Genomic DNA, 13863 nt, shown 5'->3' with positions numbered 1-13863 from the left:
TTCCCTCAGTAATGCCATTATTTCTGCTTCTGCCTTATATTAAAGGATTCTGAGTTTGTACAAAGGTTTCACAAGGAGCTGTCAACAAGTCTCTTGGCTATTTCTGTGATCTTAATTGTCAGTTGTCAGTTTTCAGTGCTTTAATATTCTTTAGCTATATGTTCAGAGCAACACAGAAAACAAAGCCAAATTTATTACAAGAAGCTGATGTGCAAATCAGAAACTGAATCTGAAGAAGGCATTGGGCATGGATGATTTCTTAGAATTATTGAGTTGGAGAAGCCAAGAAATCCAACAGGCTGAGTCTATTCCAAAAACATCTTGAGGTCTCTTACTCCTTTGAAATATCTAAGCAATATAAATGAGCATGTAATTCCCACTGACAGTGAAGTTCCCTGCATAGTATACAGAGCTCTGGCACCATGTGAATAATAAATATGATATGGAAGATGCCAAGAAGCAGTCAAAGTTCCTATTGTCTGCAGAGACAAATGCCATCATTTCATTGCAAGATGGCTTTAGCAGCAGGAATGTCAGTCACGTGCACAGACTGAAATCCAGTGAGAAACTCCCCCAGCTTTCAACCCATACAACTCCTTTTCTATGCAGCCTACAGCAGAGATGGCCAAAGGGTTGTAGAAAACACAGCCAAGTAGAACTGCATGATCATGGCAGAAGGGGAGAGGAAATGAAAGGTTGGCTTTGAACTTTGTCAAGTTAAAAGTATAGCAAAAAAACAAGGTAGCCTCTGGCTCCTGCCTCTGTGTCAGTCTCACACACAGATCTGCATCTCCTGCAGTGGGGTCTATCTTTGCCAGCTGCTGAGAAGTCTTACTGACCATTTTGTAGGTGGGATTATTTTCCATTTTCTCTTCTGCCCAGGAAACTTCAGAGTAGAAATTGCAGAAGTCCTTGGAGAGGGAGTGAGAATGAAAACATGGGAAAAAAATTAATCTCAATGGAAATCCTTGACTAATTGACAGGTTGGAATAAGAATGACCATAGACCCAAAACTATGCCAGGCAACCAGCCTGCTCCAGGCACTGCAAGCTCACTCAGCCAGCCACATGCCTGGCTGTTTTGCTCTGCCAGCTTTAAAAGGCCTAATTAGCTTTGTTCCTATTGTTTGTAATTACAAAAGCAAACAGCCCTTGGAGAGTGAGGGACTAGAGGAGGCAGCTCCTCCACTGAGCTTGAGAAAGTGTTTTAAATACAGTTTGTCTCTCATCACAAGTACTCAAAAATGTGAAGGGGATGAACTCAAACCCCCAATGCACAGAAAAAGGCTTCCAGGGCAGGGGGAAGCAGGGAGTCTTGCTATCCTGGGGAGATATCAGTGCAGTTTAGAGGACCCCCTGCCCAACAGGAACCATTCTCCACCTGGCCTGCAGAAAAGGTCATGCTGTCACAATAGGAGAAGCAGAGTACAGTCCCCTAAAGGGCTTTAGAGTGAGACGGAAGGAATCCCACAAGGATCAGCAGAACTCTCGCTGCTCTGAAGGCAGATCACCTCTCCTGGGAACACCTTGGCTCTGTGCCCCATCCCTTCCCCATTCCTGCAGCTCCCACCCCCTGCAAGGGAGCAGTCTGCCCTCCCCCTGCCCCTTCCTGCTCCACCCAGGGTGCAGCCTGCCCTGCCGAGGAGCAGAGCAGACCTTCTGGTTCCCGGGCTGCAATCAGAGCAATTACTGGGTGAGTTTCTTCCAGAGGCCACAATTGCCTGACTCACTGCAGAAGATCTGTCCCCACCTATGTCTGCTGTAGATACACACAGCTAAACAAGCTCCATCCTGGCAGGCAGGCTCCCAAAAGCCAAAGTCCCACTCTTCACTTCCATGTGCACCGTTCCAAGTTCTGCTCAAAAACAAGAAATGAAGTAATAGTCTAATTTTCCTTAAAAAAGTCCATTTATTGAAATTGTTTAAACACTTTGTACAAGTTCCCAATACAAGCATCTGCTCCCTGGCTCAGGGTTAATGCAAATACAAAAGCACAGACTTCAACAGCTCTTTAATGTGACCTGAGCTGCCACCTCCCAAGACAAGAGGTCTCCTGAGGCAGCTGCTGTGCACAGGCAATTCCCCACGGAGAAGGGGAAGCCACATGGCCCAGCTCCAAGTACAGGCCAACATCAACTCAAGCCTGAAGCAAATGCTCTGGTTGGTTTTTTTTTTTTAGTAACTTTATGCTGCAGAAGTCAGGTAAAACAGAGGTACAGGGCTTGTGCAGACCACCAATGTGGCAGGTACATAGCTCAGCCAGAGGCTCTCCCTGTCTACAGAAGGAAATCAAGAGATCTGATGCCTCTGAATGTATACACAATTATAAAAAGCCTGGTCAGAAGCACCAGTTTCCTTCTATACAAAAAGGCTGAGCTTTGGAGAAGTGGCACCATCCCTCTAGGAATCATAAGAATTAACTCCCAGTGTCAGCCAACACCAAGTGACTGACTGGGTGTTTCAGGGGAAGGGGTGGGAACTTCTGAAGAACAGCATTCTTTTTTTAGATATGACTCTATGCAAGGATGGCTATATCTTTAAAATGTTTGTTTCCTCCTCTTTGGTGAGCTTGGATTACAAGCAAATGCCATAACCTTTGGGTCAGTTTTCTTGGAATTTGCCTTCATATCATCACTGAAAGTGTTTACAAGAAATAGACAGGATGGAATGGCAGCGTGTGAGGTATCTTTGGGGAAACATCAGGGAGTGGCAGTGCATTCAGTTTGGTTTAACACAGCTAGCTGCATCAGGCAGATGGAGTTTGGGAAACTAAGCCCAAATGAGAAAGCCTTAAGGAAAGAGGAGAGTGTTAAAAGGTGAGCTGTAACACACACAGGGGGATAAAGCTTCAAGCTCAGCTGCCAGAGTGGGAACATGGAGAAATAACCACTGGCAGTGCTTGGTGTCTAGTGAACAGCCTCAGAGACACACAGTGAAAACAGAAGGCAATCCCTTTCCTTGAGCTCTTCCCTGGCACCAGGGAAACCTGCAGATGCTTTGGGAGTCTGGTAACTTCTGTGGTCTCTACCTTACACTGCATTTTCCATTAGCCAACAGCATGTGCACAGACAATGTGGATTTCCACTTCAGTCACAGCAATTTGTCTGTGACCCTTTGTCTGCATGGAAAGGAGGGTGCTGAAGATGATGCCAATAAGACAGTACAAGAGCATTTTACATCTCTCCAAACATTCCTACATGTAAGGTCTTTTCCCCAAAATTATGTTTCCCCTTAAGCTATTGGTTTCATCGTTTTGTATATAATATATGTTCCTTTAATTTCTACACACACCACACTGGGCTCTAAAACTTAATGGGATATGGGACTGAATTGTTACCATCTATTTAAAAAAAACAAACAAAAACCCTACAAAAAAAAAAAGCACCAACATCCGTCTATAAAAACAGTATCATTTTCCCTTTTACTCCCAAATACTAAACTTAACCCAAGCTTGGAGGTTTCATCATTCCAGTGGCAATACCTATGAATCTAGGCTAGCCTTCCTCCATGGGCTGGGAGAGAAAGGAGAAGTTACGTCCAGTAGCAAAGAGGATTACAAAAATATACACATTTTTGGGAAAAGAGGAAGGCAGAACCTAGAGCCTGGACTCTGCTCAGGACAGTGGCATTGTAGTGTCCTCTCCAAAATGCTTTCACTACCAGTGCTGGTGGCTCCTCTTCTTTGTTTCATTATACATAATCCTTCCCTGTGGAGGAGGCATTTTTTGGGTACCCTCGGGTGGGTGGATATGAGGTTTCTCTCCGTGGACAGGAGCAGCAGAGGAAGGATCCCCCCAGTATGGCCAGAGATGAAGCTGCCCAGCCAATGAAGAGAGCTGACCCAAACTCAAATCTGAAGAAGAAAGGGAGAAAGTGAGAATCACTGTAATCCAGAGGTATTACTTGCAGTAATACATTCACACAGAGCAGAAGGAAGCAGAAATTTGGATGGATGTGGCTTCCTACAAGGCAGCAGCTTGGAGCAGTCAAGCTTTGCTGACCCTTAAAGCTCAGAGCTAGGTTTTTTCAGTGTTTTGGGTCACCCCCACCACCCTGCACCAGAGCTGCAGGCCATGCCCTGTACCTCTATCCTGTAGTGGGACAAAAATCACAGCAGTCCCACCAGTGAGGTCTCTGGCAGTGATGTTACCTTAAAGCCAAGACCTAAGAGCCACATGGATAATGAGATCTGCTCCCAGCTCTTTCTGCACAGCCTGAAGCCAGCCCAGCTAGTTCAGAAAATTCCTTTCTTTGAGTGACTGCAAGCCCTGTGTGTATTTGTCATGCTAAACCAGTGTTATCCCAAGTGGGTCAGTACCTGGTGTTGACGGGGGTGAAAGGGTCATAAAAGGCCCGAGCCACTCTGTTGCCATACCACGATGTGGCCACCAGTGCTGCCAGACCTGCACATAAAGAGAACATAATGTCATGGCTTAAGAAAAAACAATCAGCAAAATCACTGCAAAAATAAGGATGCAGCAGAATCAGTGTCTGGAGTAAAGCTGAGCTGCTGCTACCCTGGAAGTTCTGAGCTGTTCCATTTAGTGCTGCTTGGGAGAGAAGAACAAATTTGTGGTTTCCCACAATTACACTGCAGCAAAGGCAGGACTGCTCTGCTGACAGCCTTTTTTCCACTGAAGCAGGGTCAAACTCAGCTCTGCCAACAGATATGGAAAGCATAAAGTCCATATAGAGATTGTAATGCCAGTGCCAAGGTGCCCCAGGTAGCCTGGACCAAAGTCCTCTAAGGACTTCCCAGAACAAAATGCTCTTGGAGCAGCACATCAAGCCCTCCCACATCCTCCTCCACAGGATATATGCCACCTAGGAAACAGCACATTTAACACTCAACACATCTGTGTGTTACCAACCTGAAATGATGAAGATCACCCCACCGAGGACAGCCATCCTCATCTTCTTCACCTGGTCATCTTCCATGCACTTCATGCATTTCATGCCAATACATGCAACAAACATGCCAATGAGCCCCACGACTATTGAAGCCACCATCAGAGCCCTTGTGGCCTGCAGACTGCCTGGAAGACAACAGCATTTCAGTTACCCACAAAGTCAAGATACAAATTGAAATTCAAATTACTGGGCTCGGTAATCTTGTAGCTAAATATTCCTGCTCCCTGATACACAGGATACATCCAAGCAAGACATTCCTTCTCAGCTTTAGTCTCAAGACTGTCATGCATCAGGATCAGAGGACTCTCAGCCTCTTCTAAAATGCACGGCAAACAAGGGCATGCAGCAGCTTTTTGCAGGAAATGACCTGGGAATTGCCCTCAGACATCTTTTGTTCCTTGATCATTTGAATCCCAATTGGAGGGACATATCTGTTTATCAAAAGGAGTATTCAGATTTAGGCTCTACCTTGACAAAGTACTTAAGCACACGTTTTAATATGAATAGTGACATACATATGAATAGTGCCACAGCAGACAGCAAGGCCATTTACTGCTCAACACTTCCAAAAATCTGTCTTTTGTACAAATAACTCAGTGCTGATTTAGTTGTGGGTTTTTTTTTTTTGATGCTACATTCTCAGTTTGAGTCCCAGAGGGTACAAAAATACAATTGCAAAAGAAATAGGGCTTTCCCAGCCAATTGAAAAATACCTTGTTTTCTCTCTACTTAAAATATTTAGCTTAATTGACTCAAAGATACTCAAATGCTTGAAGAGCCTCTTGTGCTTTTGAAGAGCTGGAGCATGGGGTGATGCCTCCAATAGGCAAGCATTGAATTTGGCTGAATTCTCAGCAGACAGACTTGATGGACATTAGGATTTGGTTTTTATATGGACTCATCTGAAGGCATAAAGACACACTAAGCCTGTGAATGTGAGCTACTGAATTTAGATTTTCTTAATACCGAAGAAAAAAGTAATGTAAATTAAGTCATTACTAAAAAGACCCTCAGGTGACAAAACACCTGACTACTAGTGAAATAAGAGCCTGAGCTTTATTGTCTGGCAAATCAGGTTTGTTTGAACAGAATGAATTTTCATATACAGCCCTGTAAAGCCCTGAGAACAAACAAGGCTGGCTAATAAAATGAGTAAGCTCCAAGGAACATGCTGTAACCAAGGCACAAGTGTCCCTGACAGTCTCAGGTCTAGAGTTCACCCCTCAAAACACCCTGATTGCATCCTGGTAGAGCTCTGCAAAGCATTTCAGGCTTGAACTGCAAGGTTTAAGCCTTTAACAGGGCACCTGCCCACTCAGTCAGGGTGAACCCATCTGAGTGCCTGCTTCAACCATGGGCTCTGTGGCCCAGTCTGAAACGCAGAGCTCAGACCTGGCACTGGCCAGAAGGAGAGCAAAGCCACACAGCCATCCTCTGCAGCTTCTTCACCACATGTAGTCCCATAGAACTGCTTGTGCAGGAGAATTCCTGTGACCCACACCAACACCAGGCTCTAATTCTGCTCTAAAGCAGATCTCCATCTGCCCCTTCACACACAACCTTATTGTTCTGTAAATAGATTATGAAACCAGTTGCAAACAACACAATAAAAAGACAATCAGAGCAACAGGAAGGAACACACTTCCATAAGATGACGGTTGGCTTTCTTGGGAAAAATTCCTCAATCAGCTTGGCTAATATCATCTCTCACTTCCTTCAAAGGTGAAGCTGACACACCTCCGCACCACCCGTGTTAATCAAACCCCATCTGCTGCACCGAGTACAGAAACCCATTAACAAAGCCATCTGTCACTTTAGCATAAATCACCACTGCAGCACCCAAACTCATTTTTAATTGATTTACCTCCAGTGTCAGAGATTACACTCCAAAAGTAATTTCTACCTTACAAAAGCCATGCCACTGTTCAGAAGGACCTCAGCTGACAGGTTGCCACCCAGGTAACCAATTCAGCTGCCATACACTTAAGGCTAAATTGTGCCCTACAGCAGAAGCTCTGGAGAGGCCCATGGCTGAATACCAGTTTGTACTAGGCATGGGAAACCGTATTTTCTGCAGAGGTACCAAACCTGTTTTATCAAGGCTACAGAAAGTTTGGCTCAGTCTTGCTCCAGCAGAAATTACTTTACAGGAGAGGGTTTTGAAAGAGGTCTTTCATGAATCTCAAAATAGGCAATGCTATCTCTAAAAACTAGAAAAACAGTTATAAGGGTGGGAAGAAACATTTCACCTTCACACACAGTGCCAAGGGACAAACACAGGAAAATGCTGGAAAAAGTTTCTATGACCTCTAAAAACCCAGCTATGAAACGCACTAAAATCTCAAGATGCATAAGCATTAACCACATGCATGCCATGACAGCTTTGCAGAAGCAGCTGAACAAAATACAGCATTGTGAGCATTCCCCAGGGCTGCCCACTCCCAGCAGACACTGGTGGGATAACTGGTGCCCTCGCCCCCTCCTCATGCATGGCTCCATGGCACAAGGCGACAGAAGCATGTAGGAAACTTGCAGTGGGACAGCAGAACAGGTTGGAGTCTTTGCAGAACATTCTGTTCCTTTGTCCCAAGAAGCTGTAATGTGACATGACTGTGCCAGCCAACCATCCTCCACCCGCCCTGTGCTCCCAGCACAGCCTGGGAGCAGCGCTTTTGTGCTCCTACCACTTTTGCAATGTGTGCAGTGCACTGGCCGCAGTTAATCATCATACAAGCTACCAGTTATTAACTACACATTAACAGACACGCTGTCAATGGAAGCTACACATCCAGGGGCAGGGAAAGCTACTTTAATAATTGTTCTGTTGTTCACATGGGCCTTTCCAGATGCTTTAGAAGTCCAGAATTATACAAGTACAGTATTGTCTCAACCTGCAAAACAGGACGGGCTGCCCATAGCAAGTGGAAGTAATCCACAGCAATATAACTTTACAACTTTTACCATATTAGAGGGAAAACAGGATTTCCCCCACACTCCTTGCTGCTGCAACTGTCTCACCAACAGGAACAGGAAAGCCCAGGCAGTCCTGAGAGCCCTTGGGGGAAAATACAGTCCTAGACAAGGTGAGACAAACTGGTCTGGCACCAAACAACAGCTGTCAGATGGCAACAGTATTTTGTCAATACAAACCAGTATTGACTCTGAAGCCAAGCCTTTTGATTGCTGGTTAGCAATGAGAGACACAGCCTGAAAACTCTATAGCAACAAAACAGCAAGAACTGAAGAACAGAGGCTTAAAACTCTTGATGACAATTAAGAACAAATGTGCATTCTGCAAGGCATAAAATACCACCAAAGTCCACAGACATGCAGCTGCAGTTCACACCTGTTTCACAAAATAAACTCCACTTTTTTAAAAAACATTAACAAACTATTCAGAATTATTGTTACCAGTTTTAGACACAAGCAACTTTATTCAGTTTATCTGAAGCCTAAGTAATAAGCTTTCCTTCCCACAATTCTCATTAACTGAGACAGAAGTAATTGCTGGTAACTGCTCAGTTATATAAAAAATACTTCAGTACTTCACCTGCAGATGTTTGAGGGTTTTCTCTATCATCCCATTTCCTTATTCAATCTGTTTATGTCATTTATATTACAGAAAAGCTGTTGGGAAAGTGCCATGGGATTTCTGTAATGCCTGTTTGTAAAGCAAAATTACTGTAATGGCTCTGTGTGCAGATTATTCTCTGATAGGGATGCTCATCAACTGCCTTAATTTAAAATAAGGACTTTTCCTTCCCTTCCCATGGGCCTTCATCCAACTAACTGATGACAGAACACAGGTGAAACAGATGCTGTGCAGTTCCCTCTAATCCTTATGCAGGAAGTTCCCCAAGAGTTGCAAGCACCCCTGCAGTACAGGAAGCATGTTCCACTGTCCACCTCCGAGAGAAGTCAGCAAAGCCTTCCCACCGGGGTTTCATCAAAGCTGGATTCCCTGCAAGGAGCGAGATCTGCGATCCTGCTGGGCTGCCCTGCCAGCATGTGAAAGTTACATTTGTGCAGTAGACAGGGGACTGAAGGTCTGAGCGAGCAGTAACAGCTTCAGAGGTGGCCAGTAAACATTTCTCACACTTTGCAGTTGTTCTCACTGTACCCAAAAGCTGATAATGGCTTGGAGGCGCTCAACCCCCTTGCCAGACCCTGCAAAGGCCCACCTTGCATACCCATCGGCATCAGATTCCAGCCTGGATGCTTTCAAAGCACCTCCCGACAAGTCTAAAGGACTGTTCCAAGGTATGGAGGCAGGACAGGGACTCTGGATCTTGTTTTTTTACAAAATGGGAAGGTTAGGAACTCCCTACTGCATTTCCAGTGCAAAAGCAGCAAGTTCAGTAGGTAACAGTGGCCTTGTACTCTGCGTATCTGAAAGCAATTAAAGTTCAATGCCCTCCTACCCTCACTGACAAATAAAGATTAGTAGCAAGACAAGCATGATACCACCATTTCCAGATTCCTGGTCAGAGGAGACCTGGGCAGCCTGTTTTCCCACAGAGCATGGAAATTCCCTTACTATGTGTTACTAAATCTCTTGGTAACACCAGCTACTAAAAGCTGCTTAGAAGCTGCTTGTAGAGCAATAAAGCCAGTGTATTGCAACAGACTCCCATCCCCTCTTGCAGACACACCAGAGCACTGCACAGGAACAGCCTCGGTGGCATTCCAAGTAACCCTCTACCTTCTCAAAGCCAGCACAAGTGAGACTATCACTCAATCGAGATTTTTCATCAGGAAGGAACAGGGATTGAGAAACACTAGCAAATTAACCCTTAACCCACATGAAAGCACAGATACCAGCAGGTTCTACCTGTTTAATCAAGATCTAAAGACAGAATGGGACACATGTCCCTCATACTTTGTCTCTCCCTGGGCCACTGTCCCAACTCCCCTACCACCAGAATTGGGCAGCAGTAACCTGAGCATGAACCTTTCCTTCCCCCCACCCATTATTTTCCTCAGCTCCTTGAACAGGCTCAGCCAAAGTGGTAAAGGTGTAGGAGGGAAGATTTCACATTTCAGCCATGTTGCTTGACCCAGAGGGTATTCAAAACCTTGTTTATTTTCTGGGCTAGGGCACAAAGGCTCATTGTAGATGTACTAGGTTTGGTGATGAAGTGATAGATGAGTCTCAGCTTGTCTCAAGCACAGAACCTCTCCCAGCAAAACCAAACAGGTCGATGAGTATCTTCAGCTAAAACAGCCTTGACAGGATCCAGAAAAACATCTGCCCTGAACGGGAGAATGTGGTTAGGTGGGGCTCAAAATTTTCAGAGGCAGGTACCAGGAGCCCTACTCCCTCCTGTCCAAGACCATCCCCCTGAGATCCCGAGGAGCACAAAGCTGTGCTAAGCTCCATGGACCATGCTGGAGGGCCACAAGAACAATGCTGAGGCTGTGCAACAAAGCCTTGTTGCAGGGGTGGCATTTGTTGCCTCTATGTCTGCGTGTGGCCACGCACTGCTTTTCACGTAAGCCAGCAAAACGCAGCCTTTCTGTTGCCTGAATAGGAGCAGTGACATAAGCCCTCAGCTGAACACAGCTGTGGGAGAAGTGCCAGCACGGGTGCACTCCAGCAGTGTGCCCACACGGGAAACTGGAGGCCCCTCGGTTGGCTAATGGTGCTCATCAGCTTGTGCCAAACCCATCTCTGCCTTGCAGCCAAACACTGACACATCCAGAGCAATGGCAACAGCTACCAGATATTCCAAAACTTGCTGGCAAAGCCTTCCAGCATTCCCACAAACACGAGTTACTGCAGGTGCAGGAAGGTTCAGTCCTTTCTACAGGGACAAAGTAATTACAGAGCTGAGCCTCTCCCATCAGGGCATGAGGCTCTGCCATGTGGCTCCGAGCACCTGGGGCATATGAAGCCCCAGCAGGAAAGCGTGGCCAGGCAAAGTTCTGCCCACACAGCTGTGCTACCTTCACCAGGATACACATGAATGCAGTAAGGGAGCTCTCCACTGCACCTGTCCCGGGGTGTTGCTGTTGAACTGGGTATAAATGGTTTGGGGGTTTGGCTTGTTGGGTGTTTTTTGCACCTCCACCCAAACCAGCACTGCTGGTCCCTGCCCATGCCTGTGTGGCTGCAAAACCTTGAAGGGACACCAGGAGGGAAAACGACAGATAAGGTGTATGTCCCCAGGCATGATCTGCTTAAAAGCAGGAAAGGCACAGCCTAGGCAAGCTGAGAGACCGCAAGAACGAGGAGCCCTTTTGCCAGCCCTCACTGATTTTCCCCGTGAGAATAACACACTGTGATCTCCTGTTATTTGAGAATTCTCAGGCATGCTGTCCTGCAGAGCTCGGCGAGAAGTAGAAAAGGCCACCACAAGCTCAGCCTCGGTCCCTGTCACCTCCCTCCCCTGTAGCCCTGGGAGAGAAGAGCCGTATTGTATTGCTGGCTGGACAAAGGTGAGGGAGCAGCTGGTTTCGGCCTCAGCCGTGAATGGGGCAGGTCTGGAGGGCCCGGGGCACATTTTGGGGAACCTTTTCAAGGCAGGCTCCGCAGGCGGGTCTCATTTACGCCACAATGGGCTGCACACAGCCCCCGAGGCAAGGTTACCTTTCGCAAAGCATCCAGGGGGTGGATAGAGATTCCTCAGCCACTGCTGGCATCTTCGCCCCCCACCCCCAGGGAGAGATAAGAGGCTCGAAGCTGAGCTGACACGTAATTAGCCCTCTAAGCACTCCGGACCCAGCCCTGCCCCACCAGCACAGCCCCGCACCCTGCGAGTGCCAAGCGGGTGCGCAGCGCTCCCGACGGGCACAAGCCGCTCCTCCGCCGGCTGCAGGGCCTTTGGGACAAGGGACAGACGTGGGCTGGCCGCGAACGTGGGCCCGGCTTCACCGGAGTGACACACACAGGAAGGGCTGGTGGCAATCGGACTCGGGGACACTCCCCGCGGACCTCGGTTTACGTGAAACTGCCTGCTCATTCCTTTAGGAAAGAGAAGGTGACCAAGGTGGCAATTATTATTTTATTAATTAGGGAGGGATGAGGGTGTTCCAGGACTCGAGATGAGACGAGGGGTATTGAGAAAGTAGTACGGTTTCTTTTCACCCCTTTGTGTGTCAGCATGTTATCTGCCCCAGCGCTCTAGAAACAGCACTCTCTGAGGCTCCAGCTCCGCTTGAACACCCGAATGACACCCAGGCAGCCAGGCTGATACCCCAGAGACACCCCAGGCAGCCAGGCCGATACCCCAGTGACACCCCAACCAGCCAGGCTGCAGCTCCTGCCTGCATGACACGGCTTCGCCGTCCCAGGACATAAGAGATCCAAAGATTATCTTGGCATAATGGCCTGTCTAAAAACTCCAGGCAGTGCTACCTGGGCAGGAGGCCAGTTCACCTGCCAGCCCTCAGCTTAAAAGCCCCACGGGAGCAGCAGCAACTTTCCTAGAGAACAAAAGACCAAAACAGTCAAAGGCAAAAAGGACCCGTGCTGCAAAAGCCCACTCTGGCCACTCTTGCTGAGTTCTGCTCCCGCTCAGCCGTGTCCAGCGAGGGCGGCCAGTCCGTGGCTGGACCTCCACAGCCAAAAGCTCCTGCTCGCAAACACAGCGCTTTCCGGAACGCACGGAGATAATCTAACCCTTCCTCCTCACGGGACATTTTGGGTGGGGACGAGCAGGGGGATGAGGGGCGGCTCCGGTCCCCGCTCCCCTCCTGGGGAGGAGGCACTGCCGAGGGTGCCCTAAAGGACAGCCACGGGGAGCGACCCTCAGCTCCGGCGGGGAGCCCCAGGAGACACGCATCCGACAGGATAAGGACTCATAAAAGAGATGGGGGACCCTGAACGCTGCATCTTCATCCCTGAAGGGACAGGCTGAGCAAATCCAATGGGACCGTGAGACCCGACAGCAGCGACACCCCTAACGCGACAGGCACTTGTGGGGAGGAGGCGAAGGGTGTGGGGACGACAAGGACGACGGCGGAGATAGGACATCGGAAGTGCAATAGGGCCGGCAAACTCAGTCTAAATATTTCAACCTGAGTTTCGATGCGACCGACACCGAAGCGGAGCAATTAATGACCCTGCGGGCCCGGGACCTCCGCCCCGGACTTAGCAAGAGGCGCTGGGGCGGAGGAGACGAGCCCGACGGGGCGGACACCCCATCACCCTCAGCAGCTCCCAGCCCAAACTTACTGTCCAGCTTGAGCAGCGAGTCGTACACCTTGCACTGGATCTGCCCCGTGCTCTGCATGGCGCACGACATCCACAGCCCCTCGTAGAGCGCTTGGGCCGTGACGATGTTGTCCCCCGCGTAGGATGCCATCTTCCACTGGGGCATGGCGGTGCTGATGATGATGCCGACCCAGCCGAGGAAGGCCATGACGAAGCCCAGCAGCTGCAGCCCTCCGCTGGCCATGTCTGCGGCCCGGGGCGCGGTGGCAGCGAGGGGACGGAGAGCGCGCGCCGCACTGCCGCCCGCGCGCCGCCCCGCGCGCCACTTAAACCCGCGCCGGGCGCGCCCCCTGCCGGCCGCGCCCCGGCCCCGCCCCGCGGGGCTCCGCGCGCACGGGGGGGACCCGCAGCGACCCCGAGACAGCGACCCCTCCCTCGGGGTCCCGCCCTAGTGAACCCCGCCCCGCACTGCCCCTCCCTGCGGAGAAAGCCCCCGGGGGATGATCCCTTCTGTTCCCCACGGGAGAGCTGCGCTGGCACCCCCGGATGTTTTGGCTCCTCGAAAGGCTGCCCTGGTTGTGCTCGTGGGTCTGCCCCTTCCTCGAGCTGGGGGTGCTGACAGCGGGAACCCCCGCTCGCCTTCCCTGGGAGAGCAGCCTGCTGCTGTCCTTCACCTGCTGGAGCTGTGAACTTGGCTCTCCGGCTCTCCTTCCCCCGCGGAGCCAGCACAGCGGGCAGAGGAGTGGGGACGGGGCCGTGCCGGCTCCACCTGTCCAGCTGCTGTGTGTGTGACCACCT

General features: G+C 49.2%; 1 protein-coding gene across 1 annotated transcript; it reads right to left on the bottom strand.

Annotated features, from left to right (window-relative positions):
• Positions 1-1885: 1885 nt before the first annotated feature.
• Positions 1886-13319, bottom strand: CLDN1 (claudin 1). The gene is made up of 4 exons (XM_015638231.2): positions 13087-13319; positions 4871-5035; positions 4318-4402; positions 1886-3852 (listed from the first exon to the last, which is right to left on the bottom strand). The coding sequence occupies exons 1-4, from the start codon at positions 13307-13309 to the stop codon at positions 3690-3692; spliced, it is 636 nt and encodes a 211-aa protein (XP_015493717.1). The 5' UTR covers positions 13310-13319; the 3' UTR covers positions 1886-3689.
• Between the last annotated feature and the right edge of the window lie 544 nt (positions 13320-13863).

This window comes from Parus major, chromosome 9 (assembly GCF_001522545.3).
Source record: "Parus major isolate Abel chromosome 9, Parus_major1.1, whole genome shotgun sequence".
NCBI classification, from domain to species: Eukaryota; Metazoa; Chordata; class Aves; order Passeriformes; family Paridae; genus Parus; species Parus major.
This window is presented reverse-complemented; position numbering and strand designations above follow the sequence as displayed.